Below are 22,056 nucleotides of genomic sequence, written 5' to 3'. Positions count from 1 at the left end.
GGAAACCTTAGATAGTTACTTGAATAGTGGAACCGAGGCAAATAATTTAGGATTTGGCAGAAACTGAACTGCAGTGGAATGGAAACAGTGCTGACTCTGTTGAATATGTCAGAATGGAAACTTTTTACATACCTAATCCAGGGGTAAGACTTCAGTCTTGCTCTGCATCATGCTCCCAACCTCTGGATCCCTCTAGATATTTGCAACGTATAAGACTAAGAACCCCCTCCTCCCAACTCCCTTCTCCTTCTGCAACTTTCTAACCCAGCCCCGCTCAACCCCATGTTACCTTCGCACACAGGACAGCAACGATCTCTCAGGTGCACTAGCCGGGTGCAGTTGAGCGTTGGGCACAGTACAGGGTCACAGATAACAGTGCGCTTCTATGGTGCAGGATAGGAGAGGGGAGGCAACAAGAAGAGAAGAGTCATTCCACCTCGGAAGCCTGACTTGAAAAGCAGCGTGCAGAGAAAGGAAGGTGTCAAATCCCATTCACACAGCTCTGGAGAATCTGCTTCTTTCCAACCCGGGTTCTGATCCTGCACGCCCATCCTTACACCCTTACCTTCTTAGAAGTGATACACTTTGAGGAGCGGCTGTGATTCTGCACCCACCCCCCGATGCTATTCAGACAACGGCAGCTCTAAATGAGCATGTGGGTGTTAGCATTAATCTCCTTTCACAACAGAGCAACGGTCCAGAGAAGGACCATCGTAGATCAGTAGAAAGTCCAGTCCTTGACATATCCAGATGTTACTGAACTACAACTCCCATCAGGGCTGGTGTGTCCCGTTTTGCCGCTTTAATCAAATCAGGAAGTGCCAGTCCAGCCTTCCATTGCCATGTCTGTCGAAGCATCCCTTCCCTAGGCTGCACTGTGGTGGCATGAAGTATTGGCAATGCCAGCAGGTTCCGGTGAGATCTCGTGAAATCTTCCCAGAAATCAGTGCCAATGCCAGCACTGCAGGTGTAAGGACAGGTGGGGCACCCATGAGGGTGCTGCCCGAGGTGGCTGCTTCTCCCACCTTACGGGAAGGCTGGCCCTGACCCCAATCACCCCTCACCCTTGGCCATTCAGACTGGGGCTGATGTTAGGATATAGTTCTGTTCCACCTTTAAAACAGGCACGTGGAGTTGTTGTATATCATGTGTCTGTTTACTTCCAGCACAGTCTGCTGGGAACTTCCGTTGTATATAGCTTTTGCCTTTGCTGTTTGCTGGGACATGAAGGGAAGCAGGCATGTTTTTCCTTTGTTCTAATGCTGAATAAACGCTTGTAAATATGCTTACATATGCCTCTGTCTGCCACTTCTGTTGCAAAGAGTTCTTATCTCTGCTGGCTTGCGTGCTCAGTCTCTAAAGGTCTCTGAGGCTTGAGTCACAGTTTTGATGCTGTTCTGAGAACCGGAGTTCGCCCGGCTGCTGGCCGGTGGGCTGGAGCCAGCAGGGTGCCTGCCTGATGCCCCCATCTCCCTGGACACATCCCAACATCCCTGACCCCAATCACCCCTCACCCTTGGCCGTTCAGGCTGGGCCTGATGGAAATCACAGAATCATAGAATTGTAGAGTTGGAAAGTCCAACCCCACGAAGTGCAGGAATCTCAGCTAAAGCATCCATGACAAATGGAATCCAACTATCTCTGGGGAGCTCCAAGTTGGCGAAGGCTGCTGTAGTGGGATTTTGGTGAGCAAAGACACCTTCCTGTTTGTACAAAACTTGCACCCTAGTTATTATTATTTTTTGGATGCTTGCGGTCTTCCGGGAGGTGGCCCTGCCTTTCCGCTCACCTGGCAGCTGCATACGGAGCATTTCTTGTCATACTCTGGGGCCCAGCGGGCGCCATGGGGCCGGTGCTGCCCTTCAAAGTAGCAGGAGCTGGGGTCTTTCTTCAGCTCTTCGGGGTCCCTGGGGTTTGGGTCCCCTGGAAGCTCATCTTCAGGGTCCTCTGGAGCCAGCCGAATGCCGCCTGCCTTGCAGCGGTTGGGAATGTGCACCTAAGGGAACAGTGGCTGTCAGAGATGGCACATCGGATTTGGAAACGGATAGCAGTGCGGTCAATGTTATGCAAATTATTTATTTACATTCCACTGCTTCCCCCAGAACCGGGACTCAAGGCGGCTCAAAAGAATCAATACAAATACAAACAAAACACACATAACTCATGCAAACACAGACATAGCTAAGAAGAAATGACAGTTCCCAGGATAATTTGGGGGAACCCATGTGCTTTAAACATATGGTGTGGTTCTGCAGTACAGTGGTACCTCGGGTTAAGAACTTAATTTATCCTGGAGGTGCATTCATAACCTGAAACTGTTCTTAACCTGAAGCACCACTTTACCTAATGGGGCCTCCTCCTGTTGCTGTGCCGCTGCCATACGATTTCTGTTCTCATTCTGAAGCAAAGTTCTTAACCCAAAGTACTATTTCTGGGTTAGCGGAGTCTGTAACCTGAAGTGTCTGTAACCCGAGGTACCACTGTAGTTTTAAATAGGGTTTAGTAGTTATCTGCGAAGGTCACTGGCTTTTTTTAAAAAAAAAAGTACAGCCAACTCAACATTAACTGCACATTTAAAAATGAAATTTAAAATGTAGGCAGCCCAATTGAAGTATGAGAGGAGTTTCAAGACTGTTGACTGAAATTAGCATCCAATTTGCAGAATGCTGTGCTTGGCATCATGGTTGCACAGGGGAGGGGAGAAGGCACGGCAACTTCTGTTTGCAAATAGATCTGGATGCACTCTTGCATGTCACGCTAATAAACTCTCTCTCTCCCCACTGCAATTTTTGCGTCCATCCCATGAATGCAAAGCAGCCACCCTTGGATCCAAGACCAGTTGACCTGCCTTGTTGACGTGTGCAGAAGATACACTGCAAAACTCTGCAGGTGACCCTCAATACCTTTCCACCCGAGAAGAAGCCCCTGCGAGGCTCAGAAGGCAATTGGAGGGAAGTACGTGTTTCTGACACCAAAACAGCCAGCAGGCTCCCAGCCAAGCATGGCTTCTGGGAAGCCATTGTCAATGCTGGCCACCGGCCTGGAAGAGGCAAGCTGAGGCAGATGAGAGTCTGTCAAACATCTCTCTAACCAATTTCCCCGGTGAAGGCATCAGGGGAGTTAGCACTGAAAAACGGCTGCCAAGTAACTGCAGGTCAGTTCAGCCCTGCCTTCACGCCACAGTGAGGGGCAGCGATGGTGGCAAGGTCTTTCTGGCATTGCAGCTGACCTCACCACCAGGGTCACATGACAAATGCAAAACCGGGTTGAGACCTGTTTACATTTTCATGCGCGGTACCAGGAGTACTTGCACACCGGGTTTCAGCAAGATCAACCAAGATCACAATTTCAGCAAGATCAATACTCTCTGTCATTTCACTGCCAGGTCAAGAAAAGCTTCACCTGCTGAATTTCTGCCTGCCACGCTGGAGTTGAAAGCAGCAAGCCTCTTTCAGAGAAGAAACCCTCCAGCGAGCAGTTGCTAAGAATGCAAAAATCCTTATGTTAAGTGTAGAATTTAAGATCTTGGCAAGCATCAGGGTCTGGCAGCTAGCCACACTTCTAAATTTCTCCACCAGCTAAGGGACAGAGAATAATTTTGGAAACTCTCGCTCTGTGTGACCTCAGCCACTGTCAGTTTAGAAGGCCTTCTGCAGCTCTGGTCTTTCAAACCATTATCCAAAATGTCCTTGGGAGGGAGGGAGAGTTTCAAGAATCTATCCTGGCAAGGAATATCCGCAAATTCAGCTCAGCCTCAAGTGGATCAGGTCAGGCAGATGATCTTCTACTTTATTTATAGCACTACTCATAGATAAGAAAGGTTCGGATGGCGCCATTTTGTGACAGGATTGACCAGCCCCACCCTGCTGCTACAACTTCACAAAAATGTGAATATCTGCTCTCACTCTCCCGCGGGAGAAAAAAATTACATGGGCAGTTGCCATCTTTGGAGAAAGCAGGGAACAGTTTGTAAAAACTGAAATGAGAAACGATAACCTGCTCTGCCTCAAGATGCCGCTGAATTTGTCTAAAAGGGCCGATTTTGAGTTCCTGAGGTATTTCAAGTTTCAGAATTAAAAACACTTTGACAAGGTTTGCAGGGGCACTCCTCACACCTCTATGAACCTACCTGAAGAAAAATCTGAGGCAATTTGGAGGTTCCTGGTAGGGACAAACCTCTAAGCAATTTTTGTGGAGAGTTAAAGGACTCTGGGGATAGTTCACAGCTCCCCAGGTGATATGTTTGAGGGTGAAACAGGGGCAGCCATGTTTGCCATTCAAGGGTGCAGACATTCATATACAAAGGAACGGTCGGCTCTTTAAAAATTATTGTTGTTGCTGCCAAATGATATTTATTAGTTTTTCAATTTTTTAACAAATCAATGCCAAATTATATCAAATGTAATACCAATTTCCCATTAAAATTATTATTACTGACAGCAAGAGTGAGAGAAGCCAAACCCTCCCTCTTCCCGTCCCCCTTTTTTACCTCAGCTTGGCTCTGATACTGGAAAGGAGCCAAGCTGAGGAGAAAACTGTCTGCAGCGATGGAGTCTGGGGGGAGGTTTGGGCCTGAGGTTTTAACCACTACAAACACTGAACAGTTGTACAAAGTTCAGCATATGAGGAAAGATGAGAGTATTTTTGTAGTGCATTCTAAATGTGCAAAATGATCCGCATACATAATCTTAGCAATTCTTGTGGCAACCCAGTGATATTATCAACTTACTGCGCATGTGGCAACTTGAGGATGCAAAAACAGTTGGAATGCTTCTGTGTACCTGCAATGGCTAATTTGTAATGGGCAGTGAGACTCAGGACTCCCTGTAAATGAGACCATTTGATTTTGAAAGCTTCCCTAATTCCAAACGTTGTTGGAGGCTGCTTGTGAGTCAGAACTTAGTAGAGTAGAAAAAGCACTCCTCACATGCTCAAAGGCTTGCATGATCCCTGGAAAAGCAGAGCCTACAGGCAGATGCATTGAAAAGTGTGTGATTTAATGGGTAGTTGTGGAGCCACTGCACAAGAAGATCAGGTTGAATTCAGGATGGAGGCTTATTATTGTGTAACCTCCCTGCAAAAGAAACAGAGCAACTCTGCAGTAAAGGCAGGGCATAGTTTAACCTCCGCATAAGCCTTGTGCAAGCAAACCAGGATAAATGCTCAAGAAACAGGTTGTCTGGAGGAACCCAAGAAAATCCCGAGAGAAACAGCAGAGTGACCATGACTGACCTTGCCCCGCATCTCCCCTTGTGGGTTCGCTTTAGTGCTGACTTGCAGGAAGGCTGTGCCCTGAGCCAAATGGCGGAGGAGCTCCTCATCCAGGTCTTTCACTACTCCTTGAGCCTAGGTGAGAAGGAGAACTCCATCAGGCAAAGGCATCGGTCCCAATCCTACTCTCTTAGGCCCCTTCTTGCCACTCCCCTTGGGCTAATTTTGTGTCCACACACAGGCAGGCAAACTCTGGCCTCTGTCACTGGCCAGGCAGCTAAGGGCCTTTGTGAGAATGCACCCTTTGCCTCCCAAGAAGAATATCATGGCAAGCAAAAAAGGGAAGAGGCCTAATCTTTGGAAGAAGAAAAGGCTTAGGAGCCAACTCTGTACAAATTGGGAGTGGAGTCCCTAAGACGGTTGGATGGTGCCTTGCATGCCTCTTTCTGGCAACTCCTGCAGCCAAGCTGGTGCCAAACGTCTTGCTCTGCTTTCCTTTGGGCCACATCAGCAAGGCCAAGGAGGGGGTTTTGTCACCTGGGCAGCCCAGGACCTCCAGACACATTGCCAAGGCTTGCACCCCAGGGAGCTCGCTTCTGTGCTGCTAACACAGCATACCTGGAGATGCCAGGGACTGAGCCTGGGGGCTTCTGCATGCAATGGAGATGCTCCACCCCTGAGCGACTGCCCTTCCCCTTACCTCTGTGCCATAGAAGCCCCGCAGCAGTCGCTTGTGCTCCTGCAGACTGCTCTCCCGGAGCTCACCCAGCTCCGCAAAGCCGTGGAGGTGAGCGCTGACGGTGCCGTCGTCTGCCTTGCCAAGGCCAGCAACTATGATCTCGTAGTGCAGGTGGCAGTGGTCGTCCAGGGACACCCAGGCATGCCCAGCAGATCCAGTGCGTACAGGAGGGGACACAAATTGGCCGGCCAGTGGGACAGGAAGCTCTGTAGCACAAAAGCCAAGGGTTATATGCTCAGGGGCCAGTCCACTGCCACATGCCAAATGCATCTTAATAGGCTTCTTGGTCTTTAAGGCATCACAAGCCTCTTGTGTCATCTTGGGCTTTAGAGGAGTTTTTCAAAATCTGAATTTGGCGAGATAATGTCCGCAAAGAGACTAAAACCAATTGGCTGAGTCAGAGTGATGCTGTGGAATGTTAACAAAACTCAACATTCCAATGGAGGGCCAGAGAGGTGGAGAGTAGTCAGAAAGTCTGCAGTCCAATTTGTGCGAGGAAAGGAGGAATCAGCAGTTTGGATGGGATTCAAACCTCACACAGAACCCAAAGCGGGAGACAGCCGTGTTAAGAAGGATGGTGACGAGACAGGGCTGAATAGGCATTCTGGTGAAAAGCAGGAATTTGAGCGGGAAAGTGGTGAAGGCATGTTCTGGGGGGCGGGGATGGAAAGGGAGAAGCCAAGAACAAAGTGAGCCTGGTCCTAAGCCCAGGAGGGACTGTGAGTTGTTGTGAGGTGGGTGGAAGTGGGCAGGCAAAGGCTGGGGACTGTGAGTCAGGGAGCAAAGTCTTGATTCTGATAGGGCTGCTTCACCTTTTTACAGTTGCATGGAAGGGGGACTCTGCCATCTGTGGCACCTACTGTCACTGCCACATTGTCACCTGGCAACTCTAAGGTGGGCAACAAGGCATGGGGGTGTTGGAGGGCTTGGGGATACGAGAGCTGTAGCTCACACTTAACAGCCTATTTGTCTGGCTGCAGATCAAACAGTTCTTCCACTCTAAACTGCATTTTCCAAACCTGAAAATTCAGCATGTTTGGATCCCAAACTTGGCTGGGCTTTGAATTCATGCAGAACATTTAAGCCAACAGTGGGCAGCACTTGCCTGCCTCTGTCTATGGAAGGGTTCCCAAACTGTGGTCCGTGGACCACCAGTGGTCTGCAAGCTTCATTCAGGTGGTCTTCCTAATGTATAGTAGGAGCCATTGGTTTGGGTCCTCCCCTTTGGAGCAAGAAAAAGCAAGCTTGCTCCACCTTCCAAGTGACAGCCCTTCAGATAGTTGAAGATGTCCTCTTCTCCAGTCTAAACACACCCAACTGCCTCAACCGTTCCTTATAAGGCTTGGTTTCCAGACCCTGTGTTCCTCCAGATGTTGAACTCCAGTCTCTGGCACCTACCACCATCCTTGCCTTCTCTTGGTTTGGTCACAGGCTTCTGCCTAATCCAAGAACTAAAAGGACTAGGCAAAGACTCTGTTGTTCTAGCCCAACTAGTCAGCAGGCCTGGTGGGTGGCTCAGTTCCACACACACACACACACACACACACACACACACACACTCTTCACACAATGGTACCTTCGTGCCGTGCTGGCAGTCCACTGTACAGGAGGCTACTGATCTGCCCACGCAGCTCCCCTTCTTCAAAATCCCTGGTGGCCACATTCAGGAAGAGCTCGTTCTGCAGTAACATGTGGGCGTCACGCCCATTTGCTTGCTCCCAAGTCCCGCTGGCCTGAACAAAGGTGCATGGTTCAAGAGGAAATAAAAAAACACACACACAGAATGGTGAAACATGGTCAGTCATGACCCGTGCACAGAATTTGACATTTGCTCCAATTTGGAATATATATGTTACATCTGAAGTCACTAATGATGGCAAACACATTATACCCAATTCAATTTACTGTATAACCAAAGGCCTTCACAATAAGCAACTAAGGGCAAAAAGCTAACACATACAGTTGAACAGAATCCATTCCGGAAGTCCGTTCGACTTCCAAAATGTTCGGAAACCAAAGCGCGGTTTCTGATTGGCTTCAGTAAGCTCCTACAGCCAATCGGAAGCCACGGAAGCCCCGTCGGAGGTTCGGCTTCCAAAAATAGTTTACAAACCGGAAAAGTCACTTCTGGGGTTGCAATGTTCGGGAGCCAAAATGTTTGGGAACTAAGCCATTCGACTTCCAAGGCTCGACTGTAGTGGAAAGTGGCTCAACCACCAATTTCTCTAGAGCAGTGGCTCCTAAGCTTTTTTGGACCACTGTTCTCTTGGTTCCACAAACCCTTCCCCAGTGCCCCCTGCCCTAAAAAAAGCATTATTCAGAATTGCACGACCCACTAAGGAAGATAATAATTCAAGAAAATTCAAAGCAGGAACAATTAATTGCAAACTTGTTCAAAATCCAGATAGAATCATAGTAGTGTATTGTAGAGTTGGAGGGACCACGAGGGTCATCCAGTCCAACCCCCTGCAATGCAGGAATCTTCTGTCCAACGTGGAGCTCGAACCCGCGACTCTGAGATCAAGAGTCTCCTGCTCTGCCGATTCAGCAGTCCCAGCTATTTAGTTGGATTAATTCAACCCAATGGGTGAACTTAATCCAGTGATGCCAGATTTTCATGGCCAGCACCCTCTGCCCCCAGGGAATCCCACTGCCTGCTAGGTGGTGGTACCACCCAGTTGGAGAACCACTGCTCTAGAACCTTCTGCACCACTCAGTTTGAGAACCACTGCTCTAGAACCTTCTGCATCTCTCTCTGATCCATTCTGATCTCACTCACCATTCCGTCCTCGTAGCTAGGTGTCATGTCATACACGATGTTGCGCTTATTCCTTCTGCGAGGTTTGGTCTCCAGCGTGACGCCAATCACTTCGCTTCTTGTTCCTGCCACCTGGACCTGCGGGATGAGAGCACAGCCCAGAAGAAGCAACTAGATCTTCACAGGAGATTTAGAACCATAGAATTGAAGAGTTGGAAGAGGCCCCAAGGTCCTCTAGTCCAATTCCATACAATGCAGGAAAACGTAAGATGGTCTAGAGGCTGCAAGTAGTGTGGACTGCAACTTGCTAGACTGGTCCAGAAAGTGCTACACTAGCCATCAGCGAGTTGCCAAGTTCAAATCAAGGTGTTAGTACTAGCGTACAAAGCCCTGAATGTCTTGGGACCCAAATACCTCAAAGAGTGCCATCCCCTATATTACCCATCTGCGAATGGCAGCAGAGGCCCTGTTGGTGGTGCTGTCCCTGCTGCTGCCCAGTTGGTGACGGCAGGTCCTTCTTGGTGGTGGCTCCCTGCCGCCCTCATTATTAACATTCACAAGGCATTTACAAACATTCCTGCTCACTCAGGCATTGGTTGGCTGAAATACACCATTGATGGCAACCTTGAAATCATTAGCTGCAGGGTATGTAACTGTTTAAATCAGAGGTTCACAAACTTTTTTCCCTAGGCCACACTTTCAGAATAATAATTTGCTTGTGCCACACTGACTTTTTAATTGGTAAGAAATCCATTGGAAAACAAAAAGAAACAAGTCCTAGCAGTGCTTGATTTATAACACAGAGCACAACTGCTTTATAATATGATCTAGGGCCAGCCAGAAAGTATAAAACAATGCAGACACAGAAGAACATGAATCATTCCCAAAATATAACTATAAACAAGCCTCTTACATATGTACCTTAAGTATGTACACTAACTCAACGAGAGGTGTGAAATGTTTCAATGTTTATCTGATTGTCCTTGAACCTTCCCCGCCACACTTGTCATCCTCTCCTGCCACAGCAATGCGGCATGCCACACCCTTTAATTGTTTTCAGATGTTCCTAATGGGTTTTTTTTTAAATTGCAGTGGTTTTCTGCTTTTTGGGAGGACAGCAGGGCAGAAATTTAATAAATAAAGAAATTAGCCATAGCCTAAGAAGACCCCATCAGTGCCTGGAAGGAGGAAAAACATGGGGAGCTGTGACGCCACAGACACTTCTCCTTCAAGGCTTTGAAGAATGAGTCTCAAGGGGCTTGTAATGTTGGCTTCAAATAAACGGCAAGCATTAACATCATCTTGCGGCTTGAATTCTAATCCAAACTGTAAAAGAATTCCCCCTCCTGCGCCTTCTTTCCCAGCCAAGGCAGCTCAAACTCCTCTCCCTCCCTCCTTTTCCTCCCCCCACCCACTTACTCCTGAAGCTCACACCCCAACCCTTCTCCCTCCCACCCCTCTTATTAGCCTAGGGATTTATAACGTTTGCATCAAAGGTGAGATGAGCAGGAGGATGCCCAAACTGTTTTGACGCTCCAATTTTAATCCAAGATAGATTACTAGCCTGGCAAGGCTGGGCAAGAAGGGTGAGTGGAAGGAGAGGAATTCTCCCTCCCCAACACAAACAAAAAGTTTCTAGGAAATGTGATTTTCTGAAAAGGAGCACATTGTTGGGGGGGGGGAGGAAGAAGGAAAAGAGAGAGTTTGCGGGCTCACAGATTTGTGGAAAGGAGACAAGACTCTCTAACCAGACCTGCAAAATCCAATGATTCAAACTATGTGTCCTTCCTTACACAATTTTCTTAGGTGTGGCCTTCCTTCACTTGACATATTATTTAGTAATATCATCTCCTAGTGCCTAAATGCATTCCTACAAAATTTGGGTCAAGAAGAAGAAGAAGAAGAAGAAAGAAGAAGAAGAAGAAGAATTTGATTTGGATTTGATATCCTGCTTTATCACTACCCTAAGGAATCTCAAAGTGGCTAACATTCTCCTTTAGCCCAAGGTCACCCAGCAGCTGCATGTGGAAGAGTGGGGAAGTAAACCCGGTTCACCAGATTACGAGTCTACCGCTCTTAACCACGACACCACACTGGCTAGAAAATAAATGATAATGTTTCACTTTTTTGGAACGGGGGTGAGTAAAGATGCTTGGTTTATTTCCTGGCCAACCTGATGTGAACTGGTTGGGGGAGCTTGAAATCTCTGGTGGGGCAGAAGAAGGTGGGAACGACCTGTTTTTTTTTTATTCTGGGACATACGCAATATGGGGTTATGTCAGTTCAGAGGCTACTTCTGGCAAAGTCAGTTTCTGCATCAAGGAAGAACCGAGATGGCAGCATGGCTGTCCCTCAACCGATCTGGGGTCTGCTGGTACCTTGTTTTGCCAGGCTCTGGCATCAGGCTTGCGTCAGTGCATGCGCACACAGAGACACACCTGTATCAATGTTGTTTGCTCCAGTCTCGTGCAATACCACCAGACGTTTCTTCCTACCTGATACTCCAAAGTCCCGTTCTCATGCAGCGTGAGCTTGGCAGAGCCCACAGCCCCCGTCTGGGTGGGCGTCAAGGCGTCTCCTCCACAGAGCACACTCTGGATGGCTGGGGGCAAGAAGAAGAAGAAGAAGAGTTTGGATTTGATATCCTGCTTTATCACTCCCCTTCAGGAGTCTCAAAGCGGCTAACAATCTCCTTTCCCTTCCTCCCCCACAACAAACACTGTGTGAGGTGAGTGAGGCTGAGAGACTTCAAAGAAGTGAGACTAGCCCAAGGTCACCCAGCAGCTGCATGTGGAGGAGCAGGGACACGAACTCGGTTCACCAGATTACGAGTCCACTGCTCTTAACCACTACGCCACACTGGCAAGAAGAAGAAGAGGGTGCAGGAAGGCTACAGAGCTGGCAGGGCGGGTGCAAGCCAAATCTACATGTGGAAGCCATCAACAGCAACTGGAGTCTGCACTGTATTCAGTTGCATGGGCAGCTGTGCAGCAGGCAGAAGTCCAACGGGTGATGTTTTCTGCCCATCCTCCTCCTCCAAACTCACTGTCACAGCTTTTTCTGGTAGTGATCCGGCCAGCAATTTTACGGCGCAACCTGCCCTCCACCTCTGCGACGATCTCCAGTTGCCCTTGTGCCAGCCACAGCATTTCTCGAGCCACCAGTCCGGACAGCACCTCTGCAAAGTCAGGGTCCTGATGTGGCAAAATGAGAGGAAGGGGGAAGAGGAGGAACACTGTCAAGTAACGTCTGCAAAGGAGGAAGCAGCAAGCAGTTTGGCTCGGCGATCAGATACAGCAGCTTTTACCTGCCAGGAGACATTGGCCAGCACCTCCCTCAGGACCCTGTCCTGGTGAAGGATCTGCACCCTCAGGGGGAGCCAGGAGGATTCTGGGAAGGAAGAAGGAAGAGGCGAAACACGTCAATGCCACTCTTTGCAGCGCTGTGGACCAGCATCACCCCCGCTCCTGTTTCCTTGCCCCACTAGGTCAGCGAGGGTGGGGAACCTTTTTCAAACCAAGGGCCAAATTCTCCCATGGTCAGCTTTCCAGGGGCCACATGCCCTTAGTGGGGAGGGGCAAAGGTGAGCGAGGCAAAGGATGTAAATGTTACCTTTGCCAAAACAGGCTTGTTTCTACAGACATCTGTACCTCCCTCTCTTATCTTCCAGCCAGGCAATCAAGAGGCATTATCAGGGTTCAAGAGGCATGACTGGGGTTCAAGGACAGGTTGTCCAGCCAGCAGTGGACACTCAAGACCCTCCTTGGCCAAAGTGGACTTCACTAGGGCCTCCATTTTATTTACCTGGTGCAGAGTGGAGTGCCAGGTACATGAAGCTAGACTTGCCCCATCACAGCGTTTCTTCTCCCAGGGATGCAATGGCACAACTATGTACTGGAGGTGGGAGGAAGGTCTGGTCCCAGTGCTTCTGTCTGCACTGTTAGGTCCCCCTTCACACCTCCCCAGAAGGAACGCAGGTGCAATTATGGGTGCAATCAGGTTGAGGGTGTCACTCATTACCAGCTGCTTTGCCCTTATATTCACTGCCCAGAGAAATTTTTTTGTCACCTGCTCTTGACTTGCCTCTCAAGCCGCCCCCCCCCCCAGGAGGTGACAGTTGAGCTCCTAGCTGGTAAAGATCTACAGATTACACACCTGATAGCCAAATTTGCTCTGGCAGCTAAGAAACTCCATTCTGGATATAGCAATGCTCTCTAATTTTAAATTTTTATGCTGTAAACTTTTTATAGGGTATGCTGTGTGATTTCAGAGGAAAGCCTTGCCTTGCCCTCTGCTGTACATTGTAAAGGCCTTTGGCTATGCGCAATAAATTGATTGATTGATTGACCTCCCCAGATGGTGAGAGGTCCCAGCCTGCTGTTGGGGCCCACAGAGGGCCACTGTAAGTCCTCTGGAGGGCCAACTGGGTGGGGAAGGCAGCATACTAGGGCACTTTGTCCAGGCACCCTCAAAAACAGAACCAGCCCTAATCTTCATCAAGGTTCGACAAACACGAATTGCTATTGTTTCAGAGACAAGGAACTGAGGTCAATAGTTTGTAACACCCAGAAGGAAATATTTAGTCCCTGGCTGTTGTGGGAGTTGAACTCGCTTCTCTCTGACACAAGCCCAGCTTTTACCCATCAGACCCGTCTTGTCTGTTCATCTCCCCTGGCTGGGCCAAGCTCAGGCACCTGGCTGCATCTGCCCCACAACCCCCTGCATTTCTGCCCCTTGCTTACTTTTCTCCACCGGCTCCAGAAGCCCTTTGGTGACAAGGACAAAATGCAGGTTGTTCTCCGCGTCACTCAGGGTCAGCATAGCAATGCCCCCCATGCCAAGGTGGGTTGCGTCGACGGATGTCAGGATAGCACTGAATGTTTCTGAAATGGAGAGGAAAGCAAGAGCTCAGTGCTTGTCATGGATTGGTGAGAGGAGTGGTGGGAGACATCAACTGGGGAACCCCCAAAGGGAAGAAGGTAGCAGAGCCTGGGGAGTGGTGGTGGGATGACAATGAGTGGTCAGAGGCAGAAGCCTGGGAGGAGGAGGTATTGGAAGCTGAAGAGGTAACAGGGTTTAGTGAGTAGGGAGACTCTGTGGCAGAGAGCAGTCCAGAAGCAGAGGCTGGAGAGGTGGGGAACGGATGTCAAGAGGCAGAGATGAAGCAGGCTGCTGAAGAAGCCAAAGGGGTCTTCCCCTCCTGCTGTGACCAGCTCCCCTCTTCCCTGGTCTCCCCGAGCCAGAAGAGGTATGAAGAGGACAGAGCAAAGGCAGACAAGGCGATGAAGTCTCAAATTGCTTGGGAAGGAGCTGGGGGAGGAGGAGACTTAGGGAACTGTGGGAAGGTTCAGTCTTCACAACTGCCTCATAGGACCAAGATCCACTGAGATGAGTTGCTGTGCTCACTAGGCCTGGCCTCCTGAGCTGTCTTGCTTCTTTGAGTAAAGAGTTAACTTCACCAACACTGTGTGAGTTATTGCTGGCTTGCTCCTGTCTCCTCCTGAGAGTGCGAGGGGGTCAGCAGCAGACTTGTGCACAGGAGCAAAGGATCCTGCTCTACGCTCTATCTAGCCAGTACTATCTTCAATGACCACCAGCTGTTCTCCAGGGTTTCAGGCAGGGGTCTCTTCCAGCCCTACTTGGGGAAGCTGGGGATTGAACCTGGGACCTTCTGCATGCAAGGCAGATGCTCTACCACTGACCTACTGCCCTTCCCTGTTGTACGAGCAGCCAGGGCTGCCAGACTACTGGACAGGATGGGCATCTGCCAAAGGTCTTGTCAGGGTTGGGACTCGGGCGGCAGTTTGAAAGGAGTCACATTGTGAGAACCAGGAGCTGAGAGACGGGCCAGAGGTCAAAACTGGTGAGCAAAGTGGGAGACAAGGATGAACCAGTACAGTGGAAGCTCAGGTTGTGAATGTGATCTGTGTGGGATGCACGTTCGCAACCCGCAGCGTTCACAACCCGCGTCTGCGCATGCACGGGTTGTGATTCGGCGCTTCTGCGCATGTGTGGGTTGTGATCCAACACTTCTGTGCATGCACGACCGCTGAAACCTGGAAGTAACCCGTTCCGGTACTTCCAGATTTTGGTGGTCCACAACCCAAAAAAACACAACCTGAAGCGGCTGTAACCTGAGGTATGACTGTACTGAGGAATGGGTCAGGAGACCAGACCAAAGAACAACTAGCCTCGGTGGGCAAAGCAGAACTGGAGAACAAGCCAGGAGAACAGGACCAAGAAAGACCAGAGGTGCAAGACACACTGAAGCTCAGGCAAGGGCTCATCTGGAGCCATGAAGGTCCCCAGAGGGACGCAATGGCTCATCTGGGTGGTGTTATGTCTCAGCCAGGAGGGTTCCCCATCAGAGGTTGATCTGGAGGTTCCAGCATTACACCGAGCCCCAGATCAGGCCAGTCTGGAGGTGAGAAGTCAGGATCCTTAGGTGAAGCCAGAAAGGGGACACCCCAGCCTCTGGTGGTGAGGCTAAATAAGTTCTGAGCCTTAGGGAGAAACGGAATCTGAAATGCCAACCCATCGGGAGAAACCCCCGACTACAGGCAAGGAATTCTCTCAAGGAGACCTCTGGGCAAAGGCAGACGATAGGAACCAGCTGGATTTAGAGTGTGGCTCCAGCATCTCCAATTTGAATAACCCAGTGATTTTATTCTTTGTTCATTTATTGCATTTGCATCTCACTTACTTTTCCAAAGAACAATGCAGTTAAATATCGCTAAAGATATTATCATTGCTCCTCATGTTTCTGTTTCATCCTTGCTCCAAGGAGCTTGGGGTGGAGTATACAGCCTGGGATGACCCCATCTCTTCCTACAAGAACCCTGGGTTAGGCTGAGAGGAGGTGGCTGGGCTTCACACATTGAGGAGGGATTCAATCCCAGTTCTCTCCAGACCGACACTCTGCCACGTCAGGAGTTACAGTGGTACCTTGGGTTACATACACTTCAGGTTGCATACGCTTCAGTTTACAGACTCCGCTAACCCAGAAATAGTGCTTCAGGTTAAGAACTTTGCTTCAGGATGAGAACAGAAATCGTGCTCCGGCGGCGTGGCAGCAGCGGGAGGCCCCATTAGCTAAAGTGGTGCTTCAGATTAAGAACAGTTTCAGGTTAAGTACGGACCTCCGGAACGAATTAAGTACTTAACCCGAGGTATCACTGTACTCAGGCAGCTGTACGTACGTTCTGCCATGATTATCTGCTCACTTAGGTTGCCTCATTGCAAAACTTCTAGCGATGGGCCTGAGGGTAAAGCCAGGAGAAACTCCAAAAGAAAAGGCATGCAACCACAGACAGTGCAGGACAACCACTGTTTAGGCTGGCCAAGCCGACAGGCAAGGATGTTCAAATATCCTAGATCAGGGAGACAACAAGTATTTTAAATTGAATCATGAGCAGTAACTTCTGAGTGAGAGCTCTGAGTGTATTTGCAGGGCTGACAATGACAGAAATCTGCACTCGACGGAAAATATTACACATAAACTGCATGTTTCCAGGGGGATGGAGGATCCAGAACACTTTTACGTCATCTGGTGGGATTTTATTTCCTCTGCTTTGGACTTAGATGCTCAACACACAACATCCACACCAGCTGGGGAAATTAGGGTGTCTTGATATACCTTGGTATAACACCATTTCTTTCTCTTACTAATTTATTGTTTGTTTGCTTTGTGACGCTAAAAAGAATAGAAAACAGCAATCTGTACTCAAAGGTAAAACTCTCAGATCACAGATTACCTGCAAGGAGTGCCCGGTGCTTGATGATTTTGCCTCGTATCTCGCCCTCAGGGTGCGACTTGGTGACCAGGGAAATGTGCAGCTGGTCAACCTTCAACTGCCGCGTCAAAGACTTTTGCAGGTTTCGCCAGACGCCGCAGATCTGTGGAGACAGTGTCCAGAGAGAGGGGCAGAAAGAAACAGGCCACTTTATCAGAGCGCAAATCCAGAGGACCGGACGCATATCCAGCATGGCCAATTGTTGGCATCTGTCTTGAGAGAGAATGGAGTTCACCTCCGGGGGTGAAGTCAACTGCTGTGTTAGTAGCACTGAAGTGACCTCCCCTGGGCATAGTGCGTAGGGAGGTCCTGGGCTCGCTGATGTGGTCCAAAGGGAAGCAGAGCAATGCTATTGGCACCAACATGGCTGCAGGAATTGCCAGAAGGAGGTATACAAGGCACCATCCAACCGTCTTAGAGACTCCACTCTGGATTTGTGAGCCTTTTCTTCTCCCGAAGATATCCCACAAGGCAGCAGGTGTTTAGGATGAGAGTTTTCCTTCTCCTAGATGGCCTGCCTTCCCAGGTGGACGAGCCCCACCTGCCCCTCACTTCCCTCTACAGCAGTGGTTCTCAACCCGTGGCTCCCCATAAGTTGTTGGACTACAACTCCCATCATCCCTGTGCTCTGGCCTTGCTAGCTAGGCGTGATGGGAGTTGTAGTTCAACAACATCTGGGGACCCACAGGTTGAGAAAGCCTGATCTACAGCAACATGCCTTGCTGTTTCAGCAGCATAGTGCTTCAAAGCCCACAGGGGAGTAGAATAATTGGGACAATGACCTCATGGTTCACTCACCATGTTATCCTGGGGGGAGGGGCCCTTTTGCACAGGATGCTCAAAGAGGACAGTCCCACCAGCGTCTGTGAAACGGACTCGGCTCGGCTGGCCCAGCCTGCAGAAGAAGAGGCAGAGGCTGTGGGTTTGAGGTTGCAACCAGAACAGAAAACACTGAACAGAAGGAATAGGTTAGGCCGGTGCCACCAACCTGACTTAGCTCCAGAGCGCCCCGCCAGCTTCTTTAAACAGCCTTCAAAATGCCAATGGATTTTGCAGCCCAGTGCATGCTAAACGTGTCCCCAGACTGCTACTGCTATCATGTGGTAGTGTGGCAACATCACCCTGCCTAAATGCGTTCAAAGTCTGCATTGCCATACTGCGTGTTTGGTTATCGCTTCATTTTGTAGTTTTCCAAGGATGCAGAAAGGCCCAGAGACAGCTTTACTGGGTCTCAGAAGGTGGTGGGCTCTCTTTCCTTGGAGTTCAGATGGCCCATCTGCAGGGGATTCTCGAGCTGTGATTCCTGCATTGCAAGGGGTTGGACTAGATGACCTGGGGGATTCCTTCCAGCTCCTATCATCCCTAGCATACACAGCCACCCTAGGCTACTCAGGGTCTCAGGCAGAGGAAGATCCTTCTCAGTGCTGCTATCTGAATTGTGTGGTTCACCCCATGCCACCCCAAGATTGCAGGGACTTAGCCTGTGGGCTTTCTGCATTGAAAGCACACCCTCTGCCACCAAGTTATAGAGGAGTCGCTGAGATAACAGTGTCCAGAAGGAGATTTATGCTTGCCATTGAGAAGCAAGGAACCGCAGTTGCAGACCCCCAGGTTTTAGCCAATGAACCCCCTGCAGGAGGATAGATGGTGCCCCTCCAGAGGCTAGCCTCTCTCCCTTACGCAGCTTGAGAAATGCAACTCTCCTTGGACCTGCTTAAAAAGGAATAACGACAGCCTGTGAGGCTGTTTTTTTGGGATTTGTGGATGCATTTTGAAATTAGTCACCGCTGGGCTATGCAACGGCTTGGAAAAAGAGGAGGGACCACCACAGCAGAGAGGCTGGCCACAGCTCTCTCCCGGAGCAGGCAGAAGGAGGATTTAACAATCGGGAGAGACTGATTGATTGCAGCTCCCCGGAGCCAAGCCCCAGGCAGAAGGCAGAAAGACCCCCGCTGACCCCAGCCTTGAGCAAGCGAGGAGAGGCAGCTGGGGCCTCGGCAACATGTGGACGCTGAACTTGTTTACTGGAGCCTTTCCCCCCAAAGTTTGTTTTTAATAAAAAATAATAACCACCGTGACGGGGTGGAGACTTTCTGCCTGGGACGGATACAGAGAAATTCCAAGCTGGGATTCACCCATGCCTCTTCAGCTGTTTTGTAATGATATCAGAGGAACGCCAGCTGCCTGTCAGCAAGATGTGTTACAAAGCCGATGAAACAGAGAAGTCCGGGGAGAGAGAAAGATGGGGAGCAGGGCGGCTGGTGTGTGAACCCCAAGAAAGGGCTTTATATCACCCCTTTTCCGTTTTAGGCACAGGGCTTGCTGTGCTATTGTCTCATCCTGGGAATTATGGAATCATAGAATCATAGAAGGGACCCTGAGGGTAATCTTGCCAAACTAATAATAATAATAATAATAATAATAATAATAATAAATTTATTTATACCCCGCCCATCTGGCTGAGTTTCCCCAGCCACTCTGGGCGGCTTCCAACAGAACACTAAAATACAATAACCTATTAAACATTTAAAGCTTCCCTAAACAGGGCTGCCTTCAGATGTCTTCTAAAAGTCTGATAGTTGTTTTAATCTTTGACATCCGGTGGGAGGGCGTTCCACAGGGCAGGTGCCACGACTGAGAAGGCCCTCTGCCTGGTTCCCTGTAACCTCACTTCTCTCAATGAGGGAACTGCCAGGAGGCCCTCGGCACTGGAGCTCAGTGAACAATGGGGGTGGAGAAGCTCCTTCAGGTATACAGGACCGAGGCCGTTTAGGGCTTTAAAGGCAGCACCCACACTTTGAAGTGTGCTCGGAAACGTACTGGGAACCAATGCAGATCTCTCAAGACCGGTGTTATGTGGTCCCGGCGGCCACTCCCAGTCACCAGTCTAGCTGCCACATTCTGGATTAATTGCAGTAGTCCAAGTTGGAGATAACCAGAGCATGCACCACTCTGGCGTGACAGACTGGCTTCAAGTTACGAGAAAGGAGATTCCGACTAAACATTCAGAAAAACTTTCTGACAGTAAGAGCTGTTTAGCAGTGGAACAGACTACCTTGGGAGGTGGTGGACTCTCCTTCCTTGGAGGTTTTTAAGCAGAGGTTGGATGGCCATCTGTCATGGATGTTCTAGCTGAGATTCCTGCATTGCAGGGGGTTGGACTGGATGACCCTTGGGGTCCCTTCCAATTCTGTGATTCTATGAACCCCCTGCAATGCAGGAATCTCAGTCTCCCATCCAGCTTGAAACCATACCAGAACCTGCATAAATGTGCTCACAATTTTATTACTGCAGCAAGTGAATGTGTGCATGTGCGCAAGGGGTGAATCACAGCCACATAAGCAGGAAATGGTCTCTTCTGAAACCCTGTAGAGCTGCTGCTACTGAGTGTGAACGATACAGTCAAACCTTGGAAGTCAAACGGGATCCGTTCTGGAAGTCCTTTCGATTTCCAAAACATTCGGAGACCAAAGCGCGTCTTCCGGTTGACTGCAGGAAGCTCCTGCACTAGTCAAAAGCTCCGTCAGACATTCAGGTTCCAAAGAACGTTTGCAAGCCGGAACATTCACTTTCAGGTTTGTGGTGTTCGGGAGCCAAAACGTACAAGTACCAAGGTGTTCAGGATCCAAGGTACGACTGCTAGATGGAACAATTGGAGGTGCCAAATTTTGGCCTCGCTCAGGGCACCACATTTCCCAAAATCACCAAAGTCCACCTCTGCTACATGCTTCTCCCCACCCTGAACATCAGACTGGGTGTCACTCACCTCTCATAGTTGATTGAGAAGAGGAGGTGAGAACGCACAAGAGTGAACCTGGCTTTTGCCACTGCACTGGACACGGGCGTCTGGGTATCTGAGCCGCTGGTTAGCAAGGACACAAAATCTGAGGAGCAAAAGGGAACTGCCTTGTGATTCTGCATACATTGCCAGTGATCCAGGAAGCCTGAAGAACTAGAGATATATATATTTCGAAGTCTACAGTTCTACATTTATATGTGATAAATGCCTCCACTGTATCTTTTTTTAAACGCAAGTTCAATAAATGATGACATAAACATGCACACATACAAAAACCATGCTTACTCACACTGAAAGTATTAAAACTCTAAACACCGGCAATTGCATTTTCAAAACTGATAAATTTATTCCTAACCACATTCATAAACTGACCTAGTAAATTCACTTTACAGATCTGTCCTTTGTAGGTTTTATAAATTCACAAGTGCTAGATTCATTTCTACTGTGTTGGATCCCATGTCCCCGTCTTACAAAAGCACCATGTATATTTTCAAGGAACCGTGTAAACGCTGTAAACATAAACCGATTCCAAAAGTTAATTCTGTTCTGCAGTATGATTGCTTAATATTTTTTTTTTAAATCCCTTTGTTTACTCAATTATAACATCATTGCATTTCTAATTATATACAAAAGCGATGCTGTCCTGTCTAGCTAGGGGAATAATTTTACATAATACAATAAGGATAGCATTGGTCCCAATTGTATATTTATTTGGAAAATGCCATTGATCATCTTTATTACTGTCCTCCAAAAAGCCTCTATTTTTATTATATTAACTTCAGCATTCTGCAAAAAACAACAGTAATGACCAACCGCCCCCAACCCCCCCTCTATCTATCTGCTGCAAAGAGTGAACTACCTGACAAGGTTCAGAAATGGGGAACCCAAATAATTAAGGGAAAGGAGCAACTTCCCAATGTGGAAAGGCTGTAAAATTGGAGAATTGCAGGAAAAACGAGTAATGGGAGGCATGACAGAATTGTATAAAATTGGGGCTAGTGTCATAGCTGTCAACTTTTCCCTTTTCTTGCGAGGAATCCTATTTGGAATAAGGGAATTTCCCTTTAAAAAAGGGAAACGTTGACAGCTATGGGCTGGTGTGGAGAAAGTGGATCTCTCAAAATGGCAGAACTCATGGATAGCCAATGAAGCACAATGCTGAAAGATTTGAGACAGATCAAAGAAAGAACTTCTTCCTGAAACACATTGTTAATCTGCAGAATTCCTCAGGAGGAGGAGGAAGAAGAGTTCGGATTTGATATCCCACTTTATCACTCCCCTTAAGGAGTCTCAAAGTGGCTCACATTCCCCTTTCCCTTCCTCCCCGACAACAAACACTCTGTGAGGTGAGTGGGGCTGAGAGACTTCCGAGAAATGTGTCTGGCCCAAGGTCACTCAGCAGCTGCATGTGGAGGAGCGGGGAAGCGAACCCGGTTCACCAGATTACAAGTCTACCGCTCTTAACCACTACACCACACTGGCTCCCTTAGATTTTTAAAATATTTGGGTGTGGTGCACAGACAGGGTGCAATCTATGATCCCATATTACAACTAAACCATCCCCTGCACCATCCTGCTTTTTTGTAACAGCATTTTAAGTTTGCCAAAGTATTTTGCAATCTTTTCAACCTCACAACAACCCTGTAAATTAGACCATAGTGCAACTTTAGCCAAACAAGAAAAATGAAGAGTACTTGCACGTTAAAGAACTAGCAAATTCATTGTGGCATAGGCTTTTTCAGGCCACAGTGCACTT

At 48.8% G+C, this 22,056-nt stretch overlaps 1 protein-coding gene across 1 annotated transcript in view; it reads right to left on the bottom strand.

Moving 5' to 3' along the window:
• CHRD (chordin) overlaps nt 1-22,056 on the bottom strand; it is a 49,178-nt gene that overhangs the window by 8,260 nt on the left and 18,862 nt on the right. Inside the window, exons 5-17 of the mRNA XM_083739316.1 lie at nt 20,268-20,385; nt 17,300-17,396; nt 16,463-16,604; nt 13,451-13,591; nt 12,016-12,098; nt 11,755-11,902; nt 11,204-11,310; nt 8,730-8,846; nt 7,527-7,683; nt 5,912-6,156; nt 5,233-5,346; nt 1,790-1,996; nt 290-383 (exon numbers count right to left, since the gene is read on the bottom strand). Coding sequence (XP_083595442.1) covers nt 290-383; nt 1,790-1,996; nt 5,233-5,346; nt 5,912-6,156; nt 7,527-7,683; nt 8,730-8,846; nt 11,204-11,310; nt 11,755-11,902; nt 12,016-12,098; nt 13,451-13,591; nt 16,463-16,604; nt 17,300-17,396; nt 20,268-20,385 — 1,770 coding nt within the window. The remainder of the gene's footprint in view (nt 1-289; nt 384-1,789; nt 1,997-5,232; nt 5,347-5,911; nt 6,157-7,526; nt 7,684-8,729; nt 8,847-11,203; nt 11,311-11,754; nt 11,903-12,015; nt 12,099-13,450; nt 13,592-16,462; nt 16,605-17,299; nt 17,397-20,267; nt 20,386-22,056) is intronic.

The sequence above is a fragment of the Podarcis gaigeae genome (assembly GCF_964106915.1).
Source record: "Podarcis gaigeae genome assembly, chromosome: 5".
NCBI classification, from domain to species: Eukaryota; Metazoa; Chordata; class Lepidosauria; order Squamata; family Lacertidae; genus Podarcis; species Podarcis gaigeae.
The sequence above is the reverse complement of the archived record's forward strand: the minus strand, read 5'-3'. Positions and strand labels throughout refer to the sequence as shown.